The sequence below is a fragment of the Amblyraja radiata genome, chromosome 26, assembly GCF_010909765.2.
Source record: "Amblyraja radiata isolate CabotCenter1 chromosome 26, sAmbRad1.1.pri, whole genome shotgun sequence".
NCBI classification, from domain to species: domain Eukaryota; kingdom Metazoa; phylum Chordata; class Chondrichthyes; order Rajiformes; family Rajidae; genus Amblyraja; species Amblyraja radiata.
Genome location: NC_045981.1, coordinates 27,972,682 through 27,996,459, shown reverse-complemented (window position 1 = coordinate 27,996,459; position 23,778 = coordinate 27,972,682). Strand labels below are relative to the sequence as shown.

Here is a 23,778-nt window from a genome sequence, read left to right as displayed (position 1 = left end):
TCGGCATTTGGGGGCACAAATCTACCGCAATGTGAACGTTCTAAACCAGCGCGTTCCACAGGGACCCACTGGAAAGCTGATTTAAATGGGCATTTATTTACAGCAATTAAACACTAAATTCCTTCCATTTGGCCTATAAATTAATGTAAATGAGATTTAAAAATCATGTTTTATTGTGAATTATTTGTGAATATTATTTGGACATTTAGGCTATTTAAAAATGTTAATCATTTATTAAGAAATGGATAGATGTTTAGATCTAGTAATTGAAGTCTGAAATTAGCTACAATTAGGTAACTAACTAATTATATGCTTTAATTTCAGGTCATCCAAGTAAGATTATTTTATATTTGTTTCAGAATGCTTCAATCTATGATAACTGAAAATTTCATTCAGTTCTCTTAATTTTTAAGAAAGTTATGGGCTTTTGACTGTTCACGATCACAGCTTTTTTGTTATGTCCATAGAAAATCAATAGGGAACAAGATGCTCATTTCCCAGTATGAAAATGGCCATAACTTTTTAAATACTTGAGATATGAAAGTGAATTAGGTGTCAAATTAAACTTATTTTTATGCTTTATCTGATGGGATAAATTACAGACTTGATTTTTAAAATCTCAAAATTTTGTAACATTGCTACATTTAATGTCTCTCTTTGGTATAAACCAGCATCTGTAGTTCTTTCCTACGCTATTACTGCCCATGCTACGCCCGTTATCTGCTCATGTTTCCACTAGATGATGGCACAAATGTTTTATGAGTCAGAGGATGCAGAATTAAATCTAACTCATGGGGCTATTCATGGGATGCCCAGCTCCAACTCCAACGATGAGCCCCACAGAGCAGCTGATGGGAAGAGTTAAACTGACTCCACATGCTGCAAAGAAGGCTGTTTCTCCAGAACCGCTACCCCCACATCATGTCTTAAGCCCCTGTCCCACTTATGCTGTTTTTTCGGCGACTACAGGCGACTAGGCTGTCACCACATGGTCGCGTGGTGATGCCTGTATGGTCGTGAGTAGTTTCCTCAAGTCGCCTAAAGAGTCGTAATTTTTTTCTGGTCGCCGCTGGATTTAGAAATGTTCAAAACTTTTCGGCGACTGTGGGCTTAATGCAGTATGTCTTCTCCTGCCGTAGGTGCTGTCGTAGGTTGTCGCCTGGTGACGTTGGTTGTCACCTGGTGACGTTGGTTGTCGCCAGGTGGTGAATTCCACTGGCGACTACCTACGTCAACCGGCGACAGGTACTGACGACTGAATTGTCTTCAGTTGTCTTCAGTTTTCGCTGACAGGGTCGTAGCTTGTCGCGGGTGGACATAGGTTGACTTCGGTTGTTGTAGGTTGTTGCCTGTGTGGTCGTAGGTTGTCGTTGATGGACGTCCTAATGGGTTGCCAGTTATCGGTAGCTTGCCGTAGCTTGAGGTAGACTAGGTGGTAGGTTGTCGTAGCTTGTCATAGACATTGTCGTAGGAGGGTCCAGTCGACGGTTTTTCGGCGACCTGCTACGACTGACGGTCGCCGGCAAAATCGCCTAAGTGGGACAGGCCATTTACTTTTGGAAGGCATCACAATGAGCTTTTATCTTTGCTTACAGCAGCTGCCATCTCTGGGCCATATGGCAGGCAGCAAGTCAGCCTTACAACAGTGATATGACAGTCAGTCTGTCAGCATCACGCAGCCTATGCAATCACAAACACCCTGACTTCGGCGACAAAGATACGACCTTCACACCGTTATCCTCTGGACTTGCTGACAATGCAAGATCAGAGCGCTACTCTTAATGCTCCGAATACGTACAAAGTGCCCAAACTGTCCCAAAGCGGACCTAATGTGAAACACGCTGGGATTTGACCAATTGAGTGATTTGGAAACTCCACGTTGCTGAAAGGCAACACCATTGTCCTCATGTGACAATGAAGATGGTCGCAGCATTTGAAAACTTAAAAAGAAAAAGACTGTAATTTGTTTTCTTCATTATATTTCCATCAACTTTTTTGAAGCTCTTGCTCGCTGCTGGGAAACTCTCTGATAGGTGATGGAATAGTTGGCAAGGTGTAGTGCAGAGGCGTGCAGTGCAGACAGATACTGCGGGAGTGGCACCTGGAACCACCGCATGAACTGGTGAATGACAACGCGGAACATGCAACAAAAATGCAAATTCCTGCAACAAATAGAAATATAAAAACAACTGCAGATGCTGGAAATCTGAAATAAAATCAGTTAATGTTTCAGAACAAACGGATTTTTTTAAAATCTGGAACATTGTCCATTTCATTTTCCACAGAAGCTCTGCGCTGCTGAGTGTTTTCAGGACTTTCTGGTTTGGCCACACCTGATTGTGGACCTGCACCTTTTCTCTGTAATTGTAACGCTACGGTGCGATAACACTGTGTTCTGCTCTATGGAATTTTTCCTGTTGTACTTGTGAATGGCTTCATTCTGATTACATACTGTATGATTTGATTTGACTTGATCTCGGTAACGTAACAATAATAGACCAGTACCAACCCTGGCTCCCTATTCTGTCCAAAAACCACAGTGTTCCAGGTGGACAGACTGCAGTGTACAGGACAGCGCTTCAGGAGGTTTACGAGAACGACCCTGGGGATGACTGGGTTAACATATGATGAGTGTTTGACAGCTCTGGGCATGTACTCGCTGGAGCTTAGAGTATGAGGTGGGACCTCATTGAAACCAACCTGATAATGAAACGCCTGGATAGAGTGGATGTGGAGAGGATGTTTCCAGTAAAGGAGAGAGTCTAGAATCAGAGTGCACAGCTGAAGAATAAAAGGACGTACCTTTAGAATGGAGCTGAGGAAGAATTTATTTAGACAGAGGGTTGTGAATCTGGGGAATTTGTTGCTACAGACAGCGGAGGCCAAGTAACTGTAGGTATTTTTAAAGCAGAGATTGATATGTTCTTGATTAGTAGGGGGGCATCAAAGGTTATGAGGAGAAGGCAGGAGAATGGGGTTAAGAGGGATCAATAGATCAGCCATGGCAGAGCAGACAAGATGGGCCGAACTGGGAAATTCCCAATGACTTGGGAAATTCGACTGAGGACTTTCCATTCTGAGTCAATGTTGTGAGCTGGAAGTGACTGAGGAATGCAATGTCATCATTCCCCAATGAGTCATACAGCATGTAAAATGGCCCTTTGGCCCAACTTGCCCATGCTTACCAAGCTGCCTTATCTACATTTGTCCCACCTGTCCACGTTTGGCCCCTTTCCCTCCATGTATTTTCTATGCATTGTGAGAGACATTAGATGGAGTTGTTCTGTGAATGGCCATGAGGGGATTTTCTGGGACAACAACACTTAATACTACAGTGCTGGACTGGGGATACTTTAGGCACCCACCCACCTCTTGCCATTGACACAGTTGCCTCACAAACACATCGCTCACCCACGAGGCCAGACCTCAACCAGGTTCAATGGTGAAAATCTCCCCCTTACCATTCCCAACCCCAGGCCCCAACCAATCTTCCACACAGCTGAGCACTTTCTTCAGTCCCGCTCGTCAACCCGAAATATCACCTATCCATGTTCTCCAGAGATGCTGCCTGACCTCCTGAGTTACTTCAGTACTTCTCCTTTTGTGTATTTACCAGCATCTGCAGTTCTTTTTTTCAAGTAGACCATTATCACCAGCTTGAACCATGGTGCATGGCTTGGTTTAGTGATTATTAGTGTCATGTGCATGGAGAGACAGTGTGGATGGTGGTGCCGCAGTAGGCATTGAGAATGACAAGAGAAAGAAGATGTGAAGGGCAAGCCGAGGGTGATGAGTGCCTGGAGGAGCTGCTGGGGGTGGTGATGGAGGCAGATACAATAGCAGAGTTGAAGAAACTTTTAGATACGAACATGGATTTGCTGGGAATGGAGGGATATGGATTATGTGCAGGCTGATAAAAGTTGGTCTTGTGATCATGTTCGGCACAGACAATGTGAGCAGAAGGGCATGTTCCTGTACTGCACTGTTTTATGTTCTATACGAGGGGCGGGACGGGGGCCAAAAGAATCTTAACTCAGCACGGGGGTAATATAGTGTAGCTGTTCCGGGTACGTTCACTAACGGTCGCTCACAGGGCAACTTCATCTAATCAGAGAAAGTGCAGATAATAAACACTCTGAACGCTGCACCGAGGTAGAACGTCAGCTCAGGGATACAACCTTAGAATGAGAGAGGCCCGTTCAAGAGCTTGGTAGCCACGGGGCACAAACTGGTCTTGAATCTGGTGGTACGTGCTTTCAAGCCTCTGTATCTTCTGCTCGACAGGAGAGAGGAGAAGAGGGAAAGTTTGTTGCTTTCCTAAGAAGAGCTTCCACTATTATTCCAAAGAAACATACAGGATAAAGGCTTGAGACAGTGTTCAATGTTTCAGGGGCAACAACTAATGAACTGTGCAGTGTGCAGCTGCTGCTTCACAGCTTCCGAGATCCGAGTTCAATTCTGACTACGGATGCTGCCTGGAGTTTTTCGCATTCTCCCTGTGATCACGTGGGTTTCCTCCAGGTGCTCCGGTTTCCTTCCACAGATCAAAGGCGTGCAGGTTTGTAGGTTAATTGGTCCTCTGTAAATTGTCCTGAGTGTGTAGGGAGTGGATGAGAAACTGGGATTTGATATAACTAGTGTGAACGTGTGATCGAAGGTTGACATGGACTTGGTGGGCAGAGGGCCCGTTTCCATGCTGTATCTCTGAATGTAACCAAAGTAAACATGCTCAGTGCCATTTTTCTGCAGGGGTTCCGTCAACTCTGCAGATGGTAATTTCATCAATTTCTGTTTGTGGAATGGCTACATGTACATTGGGAATCACGGCTTCACTATATCACAATGTCCAAAGAATCAGAGAATGAATGTGTGTGGACACGGAAGTTCCCTTGACCATTGATCAACGTTAGTGTCACATTGACAGGAAAGGACCACATTCTCTCACTCCACATCCTGTTTGCAAACCACAGTCGGCTGTCAAGACAAGACATGCTGTCTTCCTCTTACCAGCTCCACTATTGTCTACATTTGTGGACAACCAGGCTAGTCCTCCGTACAACAGGAAATCAAGAGGCCACGCGTAATCATGGAGATCTTTTACACGTGTGCCTTCTGACATTGAATGTTTTCCCAGAGTCACAGTTGAATTCCACAACAATGATGAGTGTTCAATCCCCTAGCAACAGAGCATGTTATCTGCCCTCTGATGACATGTTTTATGTTGTTGGCTCAGTCTGCAAGCTCTCAAGCACTGTGGCTGCAGGCAGTCCTGTACGCTGCACAGTGTTTGTAGGGAGAGTTTCTGCTAGGAAGCCCGAGGGTCAAACATACTATTCTGAGCAAAGGCATTATCAAACATTGCCACAGTCTGCAGATAATGCAGAAGGTAACACACAGTTAACAAATCTAATCATGATGCTAACAGTATTTCTCCAGAACTGAGGTGCTTGACAGTGAAGTGAACGCTCACAATCTTATTCCCCAAGATTGAGGATTATAAAACTATGGTGCACTGGTTTAAGCCCCATGAGATCTCCCAGGGTAAAAGGGAAATCACACAGCCTACAAATTCATGACTTTCACACCAGTAGGGAAAGACTGGATGTGTCTGGCACGTTAGCTGCAGTGAGTTGCTAATACATGGCTGGATGCCCAGAGTCAGGGCAGTCTACAAAGGTACTGTGCAAAACATGCCAGGCACTTTGGCTCGTTATGCTATTGCTGATTTACCATATGATTAAACAGTTTAGTTTCAGTAAGTTGGCCCGTATAAGGTGGCTGTGACTGTCTCAGCTACCCCCTGCTATTTGAGCCGTGCTGCTCTCCATTTGGACTTGAGTTGTTACACGAGAAACTCCCAGAGTGATATAGTCATACAGCACAGACACCGGCCCTTCCCCGCACAGTGGCCTTGTTGGCATCCAGCACTAATCCCATTTACGGTAGCTGGCTGCAGCTTGGGGATTCCAGTGCTTGTTGCAATGCCTCTTAAAGTGAGAGTGTTTAATTTCAGCACTCCCTCAGACAGACCATTCCAGATGCCAATCACCCTCAAGGTGGCAACGTCCTCGTCAGATTCTCTCCAAATCTCTAGCCCCTTATTTTAAGTCTATGCTCTCTAGTTTTATATAGGGAAACAGTAGGCAGGGTCCTGAACTAAAACGTCGCCTGTCCATTCTCTCCCCAGATGTTCTTGAGCCACTGAGTTCCCCCAGCACTTTGTGTTTTGCTCTAGTTTTACATACTGCTGGTGTGAGGAAACTATTCTTACTGTACACCTGGTCCATGTCCTCCTGGGCTTCATATAACTCAATCAGACCTGCATTAGTAGTGCACAGTATTCCACCCGAGGTCACAACACTGATTTATAAGTTGTATCATAGTATTTCTTATTACCTCCTATTAACCTTCTATTCCTTATGACCTTATAACCTTCCCACACTTACATTCTCCACTGGGGCTAATGAAGCCAAGTATCGCACGTGCCTTCTTCATCACAGGTAGGCAAAAGTGCTGGAGAAACTCAGCGGCAGTATCTATGGAGCGAAGGAAATAGGCAACGTTTCGGGCTGAAACCCTTCCCATCGACCTATTTTGCCAACTTCAGCGATCCTTAGGACATGTACACCAAGGTCCATCTGTACCTCAATACTCTCCAGAGTTCAACTAAGCATTGTTTATGCCCTACCTTTATTTATTTTGTCCCAAAATACATAATTTCCCTCTAATCAGGATTACGTTTTATGAATTCAACGATACAGGGACAACATTGGGCATTGTTTTAAGGTGAGAGCTCGGAGATTAAAGGGGATTCTTGGAGTTACGTTTTTTACAGAATGGGTGGCTGATATCTGGAGCATATTGCTGAATGCATAAGTGGACGTGGTCCTAATGCAGCAAATGGCATTAGTGTGGATGGGCAACAAGGTTGGCTTGTCCGCGGTGGGCTGAAGGGCCCATTTATATGGTGTACGATTTCATGAATATCATCCTGTACCCTGGGACTACCTGCCTCACCATTATCTCTATCCCCTTCTCTACCTGACCTCTTGCAGAAACAATCTGGAGAATCTTCGCTTGAGAGCAAAACCACGCTGTTGGCTCTTGGAGAGCTTTAAACAAACTTGTTTCTGTTCATCATTTGGCAATCTCCCAATGACCAGCAACCGATGCCGGAAACACAAATGTTTAAAAGCTGGCTCGTAAAACTCCAGGAAAATGGAGCCAAGGAGTTCTGCCGATTTACTCTGCAGCAGAAATGTCATAGCTGACCCTAATATAGTTTCATCCTATTTAATCACTGACATGTTTAAAACTATAAGTAATCAGAACCATGGTCGATCATTTTCTTGTGAGCACAGGAACAGTTAAAGGAGGGCAAAAGTAAATGGTAAATGTTGGCCATTCAATTTCACAATGAAGGTCGACTAAAAATAAAGTACTGGAGGAACTCAACGAGTTAGGCGGCATCTGTGGAGGGAATGGACAGACAATATTTCAGGTCAGGACATCTCTTTAAAACAATCTTGAAGAAGAGACTTGACCTGATATGTCGTCCGTCCATCCCCTGAACAGTTGTTGCCTGACCCGCAGAGTTTATCTAGCACTTTGACTTTGAAGATTCCAGCATCCCGAGTTTAAATATGGATCTTGCAATTGTTCTGGCTTGGATCAGTTAACGCAGAACAGACCAGCACTGAACCTAAATCCTCTCCATTCATCAAGCCTCTGAGCAGAACCTTTGTTGACTGAGTCATCCATCAGCTGCAGCATCTGGATGCATTTCACTTTAATGGGATAGTATTTTCAGAAGCATTGAAGTAAAATGTTAACACATGACACAAAATTCCAGAATATAATGGCCATATAAAGAGAGGCAAGATTAATGACTTTACATGAGTGCTGGATGACTGCACAGTTCCATCGTCAAATCCCAGTCTGAGATCTGTTCTGTACACCACATTGCACTGGTGAGAATGCAGAGGAGATTTACAAAGATATTTCCAGGACTAGAAAGCTTTAGCCATGAAGAATAACTTAATACGTTCAGGGTGGTTTTCTCCAGAACTGAGGTACTTGACAGTGAAGTGAACGCTCACAATCTTATTCCCCAAGATTGAGGATTCTAAAACTATGGTGCACTGGTTTAAGCTGAGAAGAGAGAGATTTAAGAGGGACCTCAGGGGAAATTTTTCAATCAGAGGGTAGTCTGTATCTGGAATAAGTGCCAGAGGAAAGATTTCTTCAGAGGAAAGATTTAGAGAACTATGGATCAAATGGGACTAGCCCTGTATGCCAACTTAGATGGCATGGACAAGGTGGGCTGAAGGGCCGATATCCATTCTCTATGACATGAAATTTAATGGTGGTGCATGAAATAATGAGGATATATACAGAACAAATAAGGAGCTATTTCCTTTAGAAACATGATTAAAATAACAAGGGAGTAGATTTAAAATGATTGGTAGAAGAGATTGTTTCAGAACCGATACATTCTTTTAACTGAAACATTATCCGTTTCATTTTCCTCAGATGGTGTCTGACCAGCTGAGTGTTTTCAGGACTTTCTGGTTTGACCACTTACCTAATTGTGGACCTGCACCTTTTCTCTGTAATTGTAACGCTACTGTGCGATAACACTGTGTTCTGCACGATGGAATCTTTCCTGTTGTACTTGTGAATGGCTTCATTCTGATTACATGCTGTATGATTTGATTTGACTGGATGACACAGAATCAAAGCTGTTCACTGTATCTCGGTAATGTGACAATAATAGACCAGGCTCACTATTCTGCCTCATGTTAAAACAGGACTAGGTATGTTCTTGGGACAATGGACGTTGTCATGTCATAAATTCATAAGGGATAGGAGTAGAATTGGGCCATTCGGCCCATCAAATTTACTCCACCATTCAATCGTGGCTGATCTATCTCTCCCTTCTAACCCCATTCTCCTGCCTTCTCCCCATAACCTCTGACACCTGTACAAATCAAGAATCTATCCGTCTCTGCCTTAAAAATATCCACTGACTGCCTCCACAGCCCTCCGTGGCAAAGAATTCCACAGATTCACCACCCTCTGACTAAAGAAATTCCTCCTCATCTCCTTTCTAAAAGAATGTCCTTTAATTCTGAGGATATGATCTCCTGTCCTTCTGTGTGGTACAACTTCAATTGCTCATGTCCAGATGAATGATGCCCATCACAGGAGTGCTAAACTACGACTCACTTCCTCCCGAACACAAAGCGATCACGTTGAACAAATATTCAAGTTTACAGAGCCCGTGGTCAGACAGCCCAGCCTACGTTCAAAGCCCCACCCTCACACTCAGTTACTCCTGTATCAGGCCAGGGAGGCGGGGGAGCTGGTCCATGTCCCAATGAATCAGCGAGTGGGAATACTGTGTCATAACATCGAGCAAAATCTATGTCATAACATCTAGCAACCATAGGCTTCAATCTCCGTTTCTATGCACAATAAAACGACAAATCTCAGCAACCTTAATTAAAAAATTAGTTCATGCTGTCTGATGAGCAGTTAGTCAATAGCTCGTGATTTCTTGACAAGTTAACACATCATTACATTTCTAGAAAGCTATTCAATCCTATTATTCACAGGTAGTATAATAGAACAAAAGATAATTGTTTACGGTAGACAAAAATGCTGGAGAAACTCAGCGGATGAGGCAGCATCTATGGAGCGAAGGAAATAGGCAACGTTTCGGGCCAAAACCTTTCTTCAGACTGATGTGAGGGTGGGGGGAGGGGGCAGGAAGAAGAAAGGAAGAGGTGGAGCCAGTGGGGTGAGGGAGAGCTGAGAAGGGGAGGAGAAACATAGAAAATAGGTGCAGGAGGAGGCCATTCGGCCCTTCAAGCCAGCACCGCAATTCATTGTGATCATGGCTGCGTCCCCTATCAATAACCCGTGCCTGCCTTCTCCCCATATCCCTTGATTCCACTAGCCCCTAGAGCTCTATCTAACTCTCTCTTAAATCCATGGAGAAAGTAAGAACCTGAAATTAGAGAAGTCAATGTTCATACCGCTGGGGTACAAACTGCCCAAGCGAAATAACAGGTGCTGCTCCTCCAATTTACGGTGGTCCTCACTCTGGCCATGGAGGAGGCCGAGCGGTATGAACATTGACTTCTCTAATTTCAGGTAGTCCTTATTTTCTCCTCCCCTTCTCAGCTCTCCCTCAGCCCACTGGCTCCACCTCTTCCTTTCTTCTTCCCGCCCCCCATCAGTCTGAAGAAGTGTTTCGGCTCGAAACGTTGCCTATTTCCTTCGCTCCATAGATGCTGCCTCACCCGCTGAGTTTCTCCAGCATTTTTGTCTACCTTCAATTTTCCAGCATCTGCAGTTCCTTCTTAAACATAACTGTTTACGGTTTGATTTGCACGTTCACATTTTCTCTGGGTTGAATTATCTGTGGAACCACTTGCCAGCTCGCACTCCCCACCACTGCTCCCCCAGCTCCTACTCCTCAACTCCTATTCCCATCTACTCCCCCCTCCATTCTGAAGCCATAGCATCCACCAGTAGTTGCAGGCAGCCGATTAAGGGGCAACATCTCTCTTTGGTCATTTAAAGAAAATGCACAACGTTTATGTTCACTTATCATCCAATCATGACCTCAATGAGATGAATCTCAAGGTGCTACAGAATATGCAGTAGATTCAAATTGCCGAAAATAAACTCCTAAATAAGGTGTGAACAACCCTTTCCAGGGTCAATGTATGGCAAGGTTGTATGGCAGAAACGGGGCGCTTCGATTTCTTCCCACATTCCAAAGCCGTTTGTCGGTTAATTGGCTTTGGTAATATTGTAAATTGTCCCTAGTATATAGGATAGTGCTAGTGTGTGGGGTGATTGCTGGTCGGAGCAGACTCGGTGGGCCAAAGGGCCAGTTTCTGTGCTGCACCTCTAATGGCTAAAGTAAAGTAAAAATGATTTGGTCAGAGGTTTGGAGTGAAACTTCAGAATGCCAAAAAAGCACCACCAAGACAGACCATGTGATGCCATTGTCCATTTCTTCCAAAAGAATAGCATTGAAAGCAGCTCAAGTGATTCAATAAACCTATCCTGAAAATATTTTCTTATTGGACAAATACACTTCCTACCCATATAAATGTATCGTGGCTCATACAAACCTCTCATAATTGCTTGTCAAACTTTCACTTTTCACCGACATAATTGATAAACAGTAAACATCAGCTTCCCTTAGTCAATTCTTTTGTACATCAAAAGCAATCATGTTATTAATAATGGGGAATAACTATCACAAATGTTTAAGACTGTCGCAACGTTTACAAAACATTTGGTCAGGTACATTGATAGGACAGATTTAGAGGGATATGGGCCAAATGCAGGCAGGTGGGACTAGTGTAGATGGGACATGTTGGCTGGTGTGGGCCAAAGGGCCTGTTTCCACGCTGCAAGACTCTATGACTCTAAGTGTAATGGGCCTACAATAATTTATCATTGCATTGCTAAAGCAGGTTAAAAAGTAGTAAATTAATTCTAACCAGAGAGGTGTAAGGCAATACCATTTGGCAAGTAGAAACCAGAGATATCGTAATAAATGTCCACAGGGCGGAATGATTCATATGTTATACAGGATTCTCAGCTTTCCTGGCCAATATATGGAATACAAGACCAGGGAAGTCAAAGTAAAATGATATAACACTTGATTAGAGTATTGTGGTCACCATTTTATTAGAGGGACATGACAGGTCTGTGTATGGGGTGTGGTGGAGATTTACATGCTTGTCTGTGACTGAAGTGTTTTAATTACGAGGATTAGGCTAGGGTGAAATAGAGGTCAAGAGAGAATTAGATAAGGTGTAAAAAATTATTAAAAACCTTGTGAGTTTGAAGGAATTATTTAGTAACTCAGCGATAAAGGTCATAAGGAATAGGATTAGAATTAGGCCATTCGGCCCATCAAGTCTACTCTGCCATTCAATCATGGCTGATCTATCTCTCCCTCCTAACTCCATTCTCCTGCCTTCTCCCCATAACCTCTGACACCTGTACTAATCAAGAACAGCAGCATCTGTGGGGATTATGATCTCTGGAGATGCTGCCTGACTCGCTGTGTTGCCCCAACATTTTGTGTCTTTCTTTGGTATAAGCCAATATCTGCAGATCCTTGTTATTACCGAGTTTGGTATCACTCAATTCCAGACCATCAGTCTCAGCTCAGTCATGGACCAAAGAGCACCATCTAAGGTGGGATTGGCTGCTTTTGACTTCAGGCCACCCTCGTGAAACCTAAGTTATCAATGGGAAAATGCCAGAGTCGCACCTTGCCCAAGCAAATTGGTCCTGGTCGTTGCAGCACAATCACTCCAGCCAAAAATTTAACTAAGGCTTAACCTTTGCTTAACCATCAGCAATAAATGCATCAATTACCTACCCAGCACCATTTGCTGATCTATCTCTCCCTCCTAACTCCTCAACAAATGACACAACCCATACCTGCACACAGCAAGACCAGGACAACATTCAGGCAAGGTTTCTCGTGAGTAACAAATTATCTCTGCACCAGCGAACAGCCAGGCAACCACCATCACCAACAAGAGAGGATCTAACCGCTATTTGTGAAATTTAGTGGCAAAACTATCACTGCGACCCGTTCCATCAAAATCCTGGGATCATTGATCAGAAACACAACAGGACCAATTACATACACAGCACAGCTACAATAGCAGGTCAAAGGCTGGGAGTCAGCAGTGAATGACACACTTTCTCACACCCCAAAACCTTTCCAGCAACTATGTCACAAATCAGATGCTGGTTTACACCAAATAACTAGTGTGAACAAGTGATCGATGGTCACCATGGACACGGTGGGCCGAAGGGCCTCTAACTATGCTGCATCCTTCAATCAATTCAATTAATCATCCACATTATGTCCAACAGAGAAGGACAAAGCAACCCATTTGGTTGGTAGTCCATCTATCACCCTAAATATTAATTCCATCCACCACTAGTGCATTTGGCTCAGTGTTGTCTATCTACAAATTGTACTGCCATTACTGGCCCAGACTATTCCAGTTCATCCCTGACCCAAGATCTCCAGCAACAAGGAGAACAAGGGCAGCAAATGATGGGAACAACGTCACAGGCAAGTTTCCTCCATCACACACCATCCTGAAGTTGACAATCACAGCATGCATTACCTTCCTCAAAACCCCACCATGCAAGTCATCAGGTAATCATTCATGCAATACTTGTTTTTTTATTAATGCTAATTTCTTTGAGCACCCCATTCATTATAGACCTTCTGTGCTCCATTTTACTTTAGACTTTAGAAATACAGTGTGGAAACAGGCTGTTCGTGCTGACCAGCGATCATCCATGCTATCCTACACACTAAGGACAATTTACAGTTTTATCGAAGCCAATTAGTGTGAGAGGAAACCGGAACACCCAGAGAAAACCCACGCGGTCACGGTGAGAACGTACAAACTCTGTACAGACAACATCCATATTCAGGATTGAACCCGGGTCTCTGCGCTGTAAGGCAGCAACTCTACTGCTGCGCCACCGTGCCACCCCAACCCTGAGGTATTCTGAGTCTCCATCCCTGAAGGCAGATACAAAGTATTTGTTTAATTTCTTGGACATTTATTATTTCCCTATATAATTTCTGTCTCACACACACATGTTAATTGTTGCTATGTACATCATTATAGTAGATTTTACAGCTTATGTACTCGTTTTCCACTTTCTCTCTCCTTATCAATGATGAATTCTGAATTTTTTGTAACTCTTGGGGAACTGTTTGTTGGCCACATTAGAAGCACTTGCTTCAATTTGTCACTGTCTTTAACTACCATTGATAGCCACGGTAGGATCACTTTTTCATTTGTAGTAAAATGATTGAATTGAATTCTTTATTGTCACGTGACACGTCACAGTGAGATTCTTTGCTTGCATACCTTGCTAAGGTATGCAAATAATCGCCCATAAAGGGCAATTACAAAGTTACAAATTCCCCCCGCGCCAATTCCCCCTTTGTTTTTCCTCCCCCCCCCTCATGGCAGTCCCCCATGCCAGCTCCTCAATTGTTCCTTCCCTTGGCAGCGGCGTCTTCACTCCACGTGTCCGTCCTTGTCCGGCGGTCGAGTGCCGCACCAACCTCTCCCCTAACACTGCCGGGTCCTCTCTGGACGCCTCCATTGCGCCGACCCAGGCTCCGTCTACCCAGGCACCCATGGCCGCGGGCTCCACCGACCCCTGCAGCTCCACATACGATCCGCGAGGTTCCGGCCCGTTAGGTCTGGGCCGCGAGGCTCCACCGCCAGCCCGCCAGATACTATATTGCATCTAAACTATGCATTCATTCTTTACATTTCAGACATTGATTGTTCACTGCCACACCTTTCCATGTAGTACCCTGTCTTTCAGAGTCCAGTCACACCTCAATTTAAAAAAAATTTCCATTTAATATCCTGATTTCAGATTGAAAAACTAAATTACTTTCAACTTTCTCATGAATTTCTATCACATTGGGACCACTGTACCCTAAACACCTCTTAACTACCAGATCATCAATACATGTTTTCTTTCTACACAATGTTAGATCTAAAGTAGCCTATTCCCTTATTACTTCTACAACATAGTAATATGGGAAACCATCTGTTATACACTCCATAAAGTCGTTCTTCACACTCCTTTCTAATTTGACTATGCACGGGTTAAAGTCCCCTGTGACTTCTGTGCCACCTTTTGTTATATTCACATGTAATTTCCTGATTAGTTCTATGCATACCATCTGTGTACAACTCCCTGAAATGTTTCCTGCTGCTTGCTGCTTCCTTGCTTCTTTTAACTTTTCTGTGCTAAGAACCTTCCTCTCTAGTTTTTTACCCAATCTTGAGGGCCTTCACCTCTTTTTCCATTTTGCTTACCTCTGAATTTTATATTCTGAAAGATTCAGTTGCTATTCCTGGTCATTTAAATCCATGCCTCAGTCATGTCTGTGAGATCAACTAACTAACCCACTCAATTCCAATAGTGTATTTATGTCACATTTAGTCAAGAATGCTCAACACATTCAAATAAAGAAACTCTTAGTTTAGTCTATTTACTATTTTTCTCAAGTTAATGAGAGTCACCAATTATTAATTTGTTGTATTATTGATTATTGAATTTGTACCTGTGCATTATCATGTTTACAGGCGTGTTAAGGGCTTGTCCCACTTGGACGACCTAATCCACGAGTTTAGAACACCCTAAACGAGAAAAGTCAAGGTCGTGCTGACTTGCCAAAATAAAAGACCTCCTACGACCTCCTACGACTATGTCTACGACCTCCTACGACCCCCCCTCGACCTCAGTCTTCCACACCTAAGACCAACTACGACTAGCTACGAGTGGAAAATGATCACATGATAAAATGATGTCATGTTTGCATTTTTTTTTCTTGGGCCTGTTACTGATCTACGACTACCATCACGACCTACTACGACCTACCCACGAGTAAAAAGTATACATTTTTTCCATGCCAACCTTTTTTTTACTCGTGGACATTTTTTTATCAGGCTGGAAAAAATATTGCGACCTACTTGAGGCCACGAGTGCGCGGAGACCACTCACGAGCATTAGGAAGAGTTACGAAGACCTCCTACGATCTCCTACGCCTCGTGGCTGCGAGTATGTCAAGGGCAAACTCGGCAGAGATCGCCAATTAGGTCGTGAAAGTGGGACAGGGGCTTTCAGCTGCAGCAAGTAAGAATTTCATTGTTCTGTTGCTGATACATATGACAAACACGTTCGATACATTCGACTCGAATTAAAGGCAAATGCTTTAATTTAGACGGGACGTTTCTTTCCAGACAGACTCAGCTTACCATGATCCATTTTACTATCTTGTATCATTGGTTTCTCTTCTCTTTCATTTTCTAAATCTACCTCAGAACGTCTCTCTCTTTGCCTGTGTTGGTGCCATTGGCTGATGAAGAAATAAATATGTTCCTTGCACCACTCCCTGAGCCAGATATTCAATTCTTATTCACCCTGTGCCAATGCGCACATTGCTCAAGGAGTAATCTTCATATTTGTGGCTTTGGCTGTTAAGTCCGGGTCTTGCTGCTCGCATTCTTGCAGCAAGACATCCCTCTTCACCCTGTCTCTGTCAACCATGGCAACAGGGTCATTCCCCTCCCACTCCAGCCCCAAGGAAATGTTCTGGCAGGCAACTCAGTGTTCAGGATTCCATCCACAGTTACAGAGAACAGTATCTATCCTGTTAACTATACCGCTGCCTGCCACTGCCACTGCCACTGCCACCACTGCAATCCTTTCACTTCTTCTCCTTCCATGGCTCTTGAAGAAGCTTGGAAGGGTGCAGAGATTTATGAGGACTTAAGGGCCTGAGCTACAGGGAGAGGCCGGGCAAGCCTCTTTATGTTTTGGAGCGCGGGAGGCAGTGGGGTGATCTTGTAGCGGTGTATAAAATCACAAGGGGAGGAAATTGATAGGGTGACCGCACAAAGTCTCTTCCCCAGTGGGAATCAAGAACCAGAGGGCAGAGGTTCCCATCTCACTGCTACCATCAGGGAGAAGGTACAGGAGACTGAAAACCATGACAATCAGGTCGGCATAATGTTCGGCATGGACATTGTGGGCAGAAGGGCCTGTCCCGGTGCAGTACTGTTCTATTTTTTTTCTAATTATGTTTTTGCAGTCTTTTTAAATCTTTTTTTTCTGTAGTCGTTTAGAATGTTATGTCGACTTTTTGCATAACTTATGTTTTTGTGTGTTGTCTATGTGCCTGTGATAAAGGACAAAGGACATTTATTGTCACATACAGTTGTAGTGAAATTTGAGTTGCCATTGCAGCACACCAATAAAATAAACACAACATCATAGAATTTAACATGAAACATAAAAATCATCCCCCCACAGCGGGATCAACGTTTCCCACTGTGAGAGAAGGCAGCAAAGTTCAGTCTACTCCCTCCATGTTCACCCATGATCGGGGCCTATTTGAGGCCTCCGCAGTTGCCGTTACGGCGGCCCGATGTTTCAGGACCTCTCGCCGGAATGATGAAACTCCGGCGTCGGAAGAACACTCTCAGCGGCTTGGAGTTCTGAAACGGCCGCTTCCTACCGGAGACCATGGCCCCCGAAGACCACAGGCCGCACTGGTCGGAGCTCCAACACTGGCGATCTCGGCGAAAGATCCCAGGCTCCGCGATGTTTAAAGTCTGCGCCGCCGCGGCAGGACGCTTCGCAGACCTCAGCTCCACGATGTTGAAGTCGGCAGTCCCAGCACTCCGGAGCTCCAACACGGTGGCCCGAGTAAGGCATCGCCCGTTCCGCGATGGTACCTCAGTGCTGCGCCGCTGCTGAAGCTACAGCTCGAAGCTCTGGCCGGTCTCCGGCAGGAAAGGCCGCGCCAATCCAGGTGGTAGGCCGCGAGGAGGGGGCAAAGATGCGGCTCGGAGGAAGGACGCATCCTCGCCCAGGTAGGGTCTGGAGAAAACGGTTTCCCCCTCCCCCCAACCCCCACATAAAAATAATAAAAGGCCTCCAAAACAAAACTGCAAGCAAGGTTTTCATTGTACCTCTACCTCACCTACTGGTGTATATGACAATAAACTCGACGTTAACTTGAACTTAACTTGGCTGTTCCACACCAGTGCCCAGGGGAGCAAACCCATCGATGCCATTCCACTCCTTGTTCATCATTCACTCTCACACACATCCATCAACTCCTCTTGTTCATCAATATGCATTAACGGCAATTTACTGTGGCCGATTACCTGAAGACCATGTGTAGGAAGGAACTGCAGATGCTAGTTTGAACCGAAAATAGACACAAAATGCTGGAGTAACTCAGCTGGAGATAGCATCTCTGGAGAGAAGGAATGGGTGACGTTTCGGGTCGAGACCCTTCTTCAGACTGAAGGTCTCGACCCGAAACATCACCCATTCCTTATCTCCAGAGATGCTCCCTGTCCCGCTGAGTTACTCCAGCATTTTGTGTCTATTAACTTGAACTTGACCTTAGGGTCATGGGAGGGATCTGGAGTGCCTGGAGGAAGCCCATGTGATGACAGAGGGGGTGCATACACTCCACAGACAACACAGAGAGCTGTGATCACCTGTTCTGCTTAGACTTAGCCGCACAGCATGGAAACAGGCCTTTCAGCCCACCTCATCCATGCCAACCTAACTGGCATACTGGGCTAGTCCTGTTTGCCTGCAATTGGCCCATAGCTCTCGGAACTCTTCCTACCTATACATCTGTCCAGATGTCTTCTAGAAGTCATAATTCTATCTGCTTCTACAGCCTACTGGCAGTGAAAGATCCTTGGACATGAAATATGAACTACAAATTTCTCTCTCCAGATGCTGTCAGACAAGCTAGGTATTTCTCACATCTTCTGTGCTAATTACATCTGCATCGGGTCTCGTCTGTGATTTGGATTCACGTGAAGGTGACGGAGCCATTGAGTAAAACCTGTGGCCCCACCACAGAGCTGTGTCGTGGGCACGGCACAAATCGCTCGGCACCTTTTAAGGATTTTATTAGCCAGTGATCAGGGCAATGCTTCCCTGTGATGTAAACATACTTGGCCTCTCTCCTAATCTGTGAAGGATTTTGAAAACTATTTATGATGAGTGTTCTCAGCCTGTTTACTATCTAAAGCAAGAGAAATTATTCGAGTAATTTATGGGATTTCTGACAAAGTTTAGATTAATGCAGCTGATAGTAAGATTAGATTCAAGATATAAACTCTTTCCTTGTCTAATGTTTTATCAGCAATGCAGATCTGTAATTGACTTGTATTTAATTATTTTCACAATATGTTTTTGATTGGTCTCTTTAATACTGCACAGTGTAATAACAATACTGAAAAATTAAGTGGAAGGGATAATTTATGTAACTGGAAGATTGAAAAAACAACATGGAAACAGGATGGAAACATTCTTGGAAAATTTAATTAAACAAGTACTTAAAAACAGATGTTGGCTTAGTTGATACAACACTGTTAACTCTTTAAAAACTCCAACACTCATTCTACAAATCAAAGAATCTTGAATCAATATAATTAATTTGAGATTGGTATATCATTGATGACCTTTCGTTTGATTAGAGTTATGGAGTCATACAGCACGGAAACACAGCCTTGGCCCAATTCGTCCATGCTGACCAAGTTGCCTCACTGAGCTGGTCCCACCTGCCTGTGTCTGGCATGTGTACCTCCACATTGTCCCCATCCATGTCCCTGTCCAATGTCTTTTAAATATCACAAATGTGCAGGCCTCAACTTCGTCCTTCGGTTAGATCCAGCACTTCCAGATTGTTCTAGATTTATTTAAAGCCACTGGCGGCAACACCAACAAGACGGTGCCCAAGCTAGGCGACTCTCTGCGTGCTGGTCCCGGAAGCGGATCTGCAATCACTCATTACAATCGTTCCACTCTTTTAAACCTCTCCTCCACAGATTCCCCTTGTCGTGTTTCTGTACACTGTGGACCGCTCGATTGTAATCACGTACAGTCTTTCCGCTTTCCGCTCACCAAACAGCAACAAAAAGCGTTTCGCTGTACCTCGGTACACGTGACAATATATTAAACCAAACACAATTGTGGATGGATACTAAGTTGGTTACAAGGAATATGGATCTCAGGAAATGGAGAGCAATCAATACATTTTATACATGTATCCGATGCTAATATTTTTAAACATGAAATTGGGAACAATATTTTGGAAATATTCAGCAGTAGATCGTTGACCTGGCGTTGAGGTGAATGGCAGTGTAAGGTTTTATGAGTCAAGTTTCTTACCTGATGGTCTGGCCTCGATGACGTATCGGCTGATGGGGGCCTTTCCCGAGTCCCCGCTGGACCAATGAATGGTGATGACGGAGCCGTACCTGTAGATCAGTGGCTCACCTGGAGGCCCCGGGGAACCTGAGGGAAGGTAAGCACATGGGTGAGGAAACACTGTCTGTAGTGAGGCCTCTCCCAACCTCCCGACTCTCCCCAAAGCACTCCGTCATCAAACTGTTTTCAAAGGGTCGGTCCCTGTTATAATGTGGGAAACATGTGTCAGCCAAGTTATGTTTGGTAAGGTCACCCACACTGCAACAACCTCAATGTATGTCTGTGAGGAGTGTTGGGTGAATGATAAATGTTGGTCATTCAATATCACAGTGTAGTTGGGCTAAAACCAAATTGCTGGAGGAACTCGGCAGGTCAGGCAGCATCTGTGGAGAGAATGGACAGATGGCGTCTTGTGTCGGACATTGTGCTGTTGGTTTTCCTATGTCAACTCTCTTTCTTTCAAGAAAAACGGAATGAAAGAATAAGGAAGAAAAGTCCATGCTCACAAAGTTTACAACGCTTCACATTTCTCTTTTGTCCAGACCCTTGTGATCCGATTTCTACGCAGCCCATTGCAGCAAGATTATTGGAACTAACAGCAGCATTGGAATCACGAGTGCAGTGCATGGTTCCTCCTTCTTCAGGCAGGTCTCTGCACACTCATGGACCTCTCCCCATGGCACTACTTCCCATCCCTTGTCCCACTTGAACTTGTTCCAATCCCATGGGACACCCGTCTCACTTACATGCCATCTCAGGGCTTTTCCACTGCTGCTTTGACAGGCTAAATACAAACTGCTTTTCAGAATCTTTAACGCTCCCCTTCATCACAGTAGCACGAATGCTAATTGTCTTTCTAACACTATGAAGGCCAGGTTTAATGTTTTTTGCCCTTTCACATAAATTATTTTGATAAATCGCAACTACACACCCAGCGAATAAACAGCTTTTCACACGGCTATTTTGCTAAACAAAAGACATCGGCTTGTACTCGCTAGAATTTAGAAGATTGAGGGGGGATCTTATAGAAACTTACAAAATTCTTAAGGGGTTGGACAGGCTAGATGCAGGAAGATTGTTCCCGATGTTGGGGAAGTCCAGAATTGGGGTCACAGTTTAAGGATAAGGGGGAAGTCTTTTAGGACTGAGATGAGAAAAACATTTTTCACACAGAGAGTGATGAATCTGTGGAATTCTCTGCCACAGAAAGTAGTTGAGGCCAGTTCATTGGCTATATTTAAGAGGGAGTTTGATGTGGCCCTTGTGGCTAAGGGGATCAGGGGGTATGGAGAGAAGGCAGGTACGGGATACTGAGTTGGATGATCAGCCATGATCATATTGAATGGCGGTGCAGGCTCGAAGGGCCGAATGGCCTACTCCTGCACCTATTTTCTATTTTCTATGTTTCTATCAATTTATGGAGACACAAGAAACTGCAGATGCTGGCATCTTGAGCAAAATGTAAAAGCGCTGGAGGAACTCAGTGGGACAGGCAGCGTCCGTGGGTTGATGTTTGTGTCTGAAGAAGGGTCCTGACCCGAAAGGTTGCTGTCCATTTCCCTTACAGATGCTGCCTGAATCGCTGAGTTCCTCCAGTGCTTTGTGTTTGGTGATTAATGGCTGTTCTTAGCAAGGCTTTTAAGACATATATAAATTATGTTGAAACAGAGGAATTCCTTTTGTGCAGGCTCCTGAGGAACTACAAACCAAGAGTAGAATGTAGTTGAGTTGGCTTTATCACTTGGTGTTGAGTTGTCAAGGAAACCAGGCTCCTGATGAAACAGGGGTTGGAAGTGTTTAAATATATTGTTAGGTACACAACGTAGCAGAAAAATAGAAAAAAGTGTAAGTGACAAAACAAAGGTGGCAAATTAGTTTTTGGTTCCCAGTGCTAAACTGAAGTGAGAACTGCAGCTCAGATTCACTTGCTGAAACCTGGTCCCACCACCACCTTTGACAGAAGGGAATGGAAGAGATGAGAATACTGGCAGTAACACCCTCACATTAGTTTATGATCTGCAAGCAAAGGGGAATTTCTCTCTCCCAGGCTTAGAGAGAAACATATTTAATTACCTTCCCCTGGTCCAGTTGTGATGTTTGCCTCAATTTCTGGTCCATACGTGAAGGTTTTAGCTTTGATTCGGTAGGCGTAAGTGACGCCATCCGACAGGTCTTTAATCTTCATCCATCCAGGGCTGTTTCCCTTCACATCCACGGTCACAATCTTACTCACACCTGCACAGCAAGAGAATCACTGAAACCGGCTCAGCCAGACACCAACACGCCGACTCCTAGACACAACAAATCACAGGTGTGGGACCTTGAGCAAAACACAAAGTGCTGGAGGAACTCAGAGGGTCAGGCAGCACCTGTGGAGGGAATGGACAGACGATGTTTCAGGTTGGGACCCTTCTTCAGTCTGTTGGAGTAGGGAGTCTTGACCCATAATACCGTCTGCCTATTTCCTCCACAGATGCTGCCTGACCCGCCGAGGTCTTCCAGCATTTATGTTGGATAGACTGTGCGTGTACGGGAATATGCTGAGAACAACTACAACAGAGTTTGGATTAAGTATAATAACAAGTGAACAATTACTTTAGACAATCACTTAGAGATAAAAATCAATTAAAATGACAACGGTAAATGTGCATAATTTTGTGTTATCCTTCTGCTTTTTTCTTCCCCCTCCTTCTCCCCCTCCCCTCTGAAGATGGACCTTTGGCTGTGTACCAACAGGTCAAGTGCCCAGTGGAATCTTTGCCAAATGGTCATTCATCATGTGCTGATGTGGAGATGCATGTCATTCCATCAGATTCCTTTGCCTATCTTTAGACTTTAGAGATACAGCATGGAAACAGGCCCTTCGGCTCACCCAGTCCGCGCACCCTGTACACCAACACTATCCTACACACTCAGGCCAATTTACAATTTTACCAAAGCCAATTAACCTACAAACCTGTATGTCTTTAGAGTGTGGGAGGAAACCAGAGCACCCGGAGAAAACCCATGCGGTCACAAAGGGAACGTGCAAACTCCGTATAGACAGCACCCGTAGTCAGGATAAAACCAGGGTCTCTGGCACTGTAAGGCAGCAAATCTACCGCTGCGCCAACACAGTAAATAGCCTCTAGTGCGTAGATGAGTGGTAGAATCTAGGGGGTGTGGATAGGAATGTGGTGACTATAAAATGGGTTAGGGTAGGATTGGTGTGAAAATGGATGCTTGATGGTTGACATGGACTCGATGGGCCGAAGGGTCTCCTTTCCATATCTCTGACTCTATGGGAAGTAAATACGTTAATGCTTACCATCAACAGGCATGCAAGGCTCATAGACTAGCTGATATCCTTCGATGATGCCATTGGGATACTTGGGTGCTCCCCACGACACGTTGACAGAGGTGGTGGTGAGCTCGTTGAATTGGATGTAGCTCGGAGCACTCGGAGCTGTGAGTGGAAAAGCAAGACAGTGATCAGTTGTGATCCGTGGCCACAACTCAGAGACCAGAGGTTGGGTAAATGAGACCTATTAACATCAACGTCAATGGACAATTATTAACATTTTCCATTCTTATTTGTGGGCATTCAACCAAACACACAGTATGCAGAGAAATGGGTGATGTTCAGACAAGAGGAAGGGCAGGAAAACGCTGCATGGATATGTACATGTTCACATATATTTATTAAAACCGCCCATCTTTTTCGCATTTCTTGTCCACCAAATCTTATTTCCTGCTGTAAGCTTTTGCCCTATATTAGTGCATACGTTTCACATTGAAAACTCCTAACTCATGTGCATATTTATCATAGAAACTAGCTCCGTAAACTTGGCATACCATAATTACACTCGCAAGTCATGGCATCTGATAATGTGGAGCTAGCTATATTCCTGCTTCAATCAACATAACTTCATTCTCACTGCAACAACTGTG

General features: G+C 44.5%; 1 protein-coding gene across 3 annotated transcripts in view; it reads right to left on the bottom strand.

The window, feature by feature from the left end:
* The window catches only part of sdk2 (sidekick cell adhesion molecule 2), a 659,639-nt gene that overhangs the window by 83,933 nt on the left and 551,928 nt on the right, over positions 1–23,778 (bottom strand). For all 3 annotated transcript variants that reach the window (XM_033044544.1, XM_033044545.1, XM_033044546.1), the window contains 3 exons: positions 23,156–23,293; positions 21,922–22,083; positions 19,810–19,935 (listed from right to left, as the gene is read on the bottom strand). In XM_033044544.1, the coding sequence (XP_032900435.1) occupies positions 19,810–19,935; positions 21,922–22,083; positions 23,156–23,293 (426 nt within the window). The remainder of the gene's footprint in view (positions 1–19,809; positions 19,936–21,921; positions 22,084–23,155; positions 23,294–23,778) is intronic.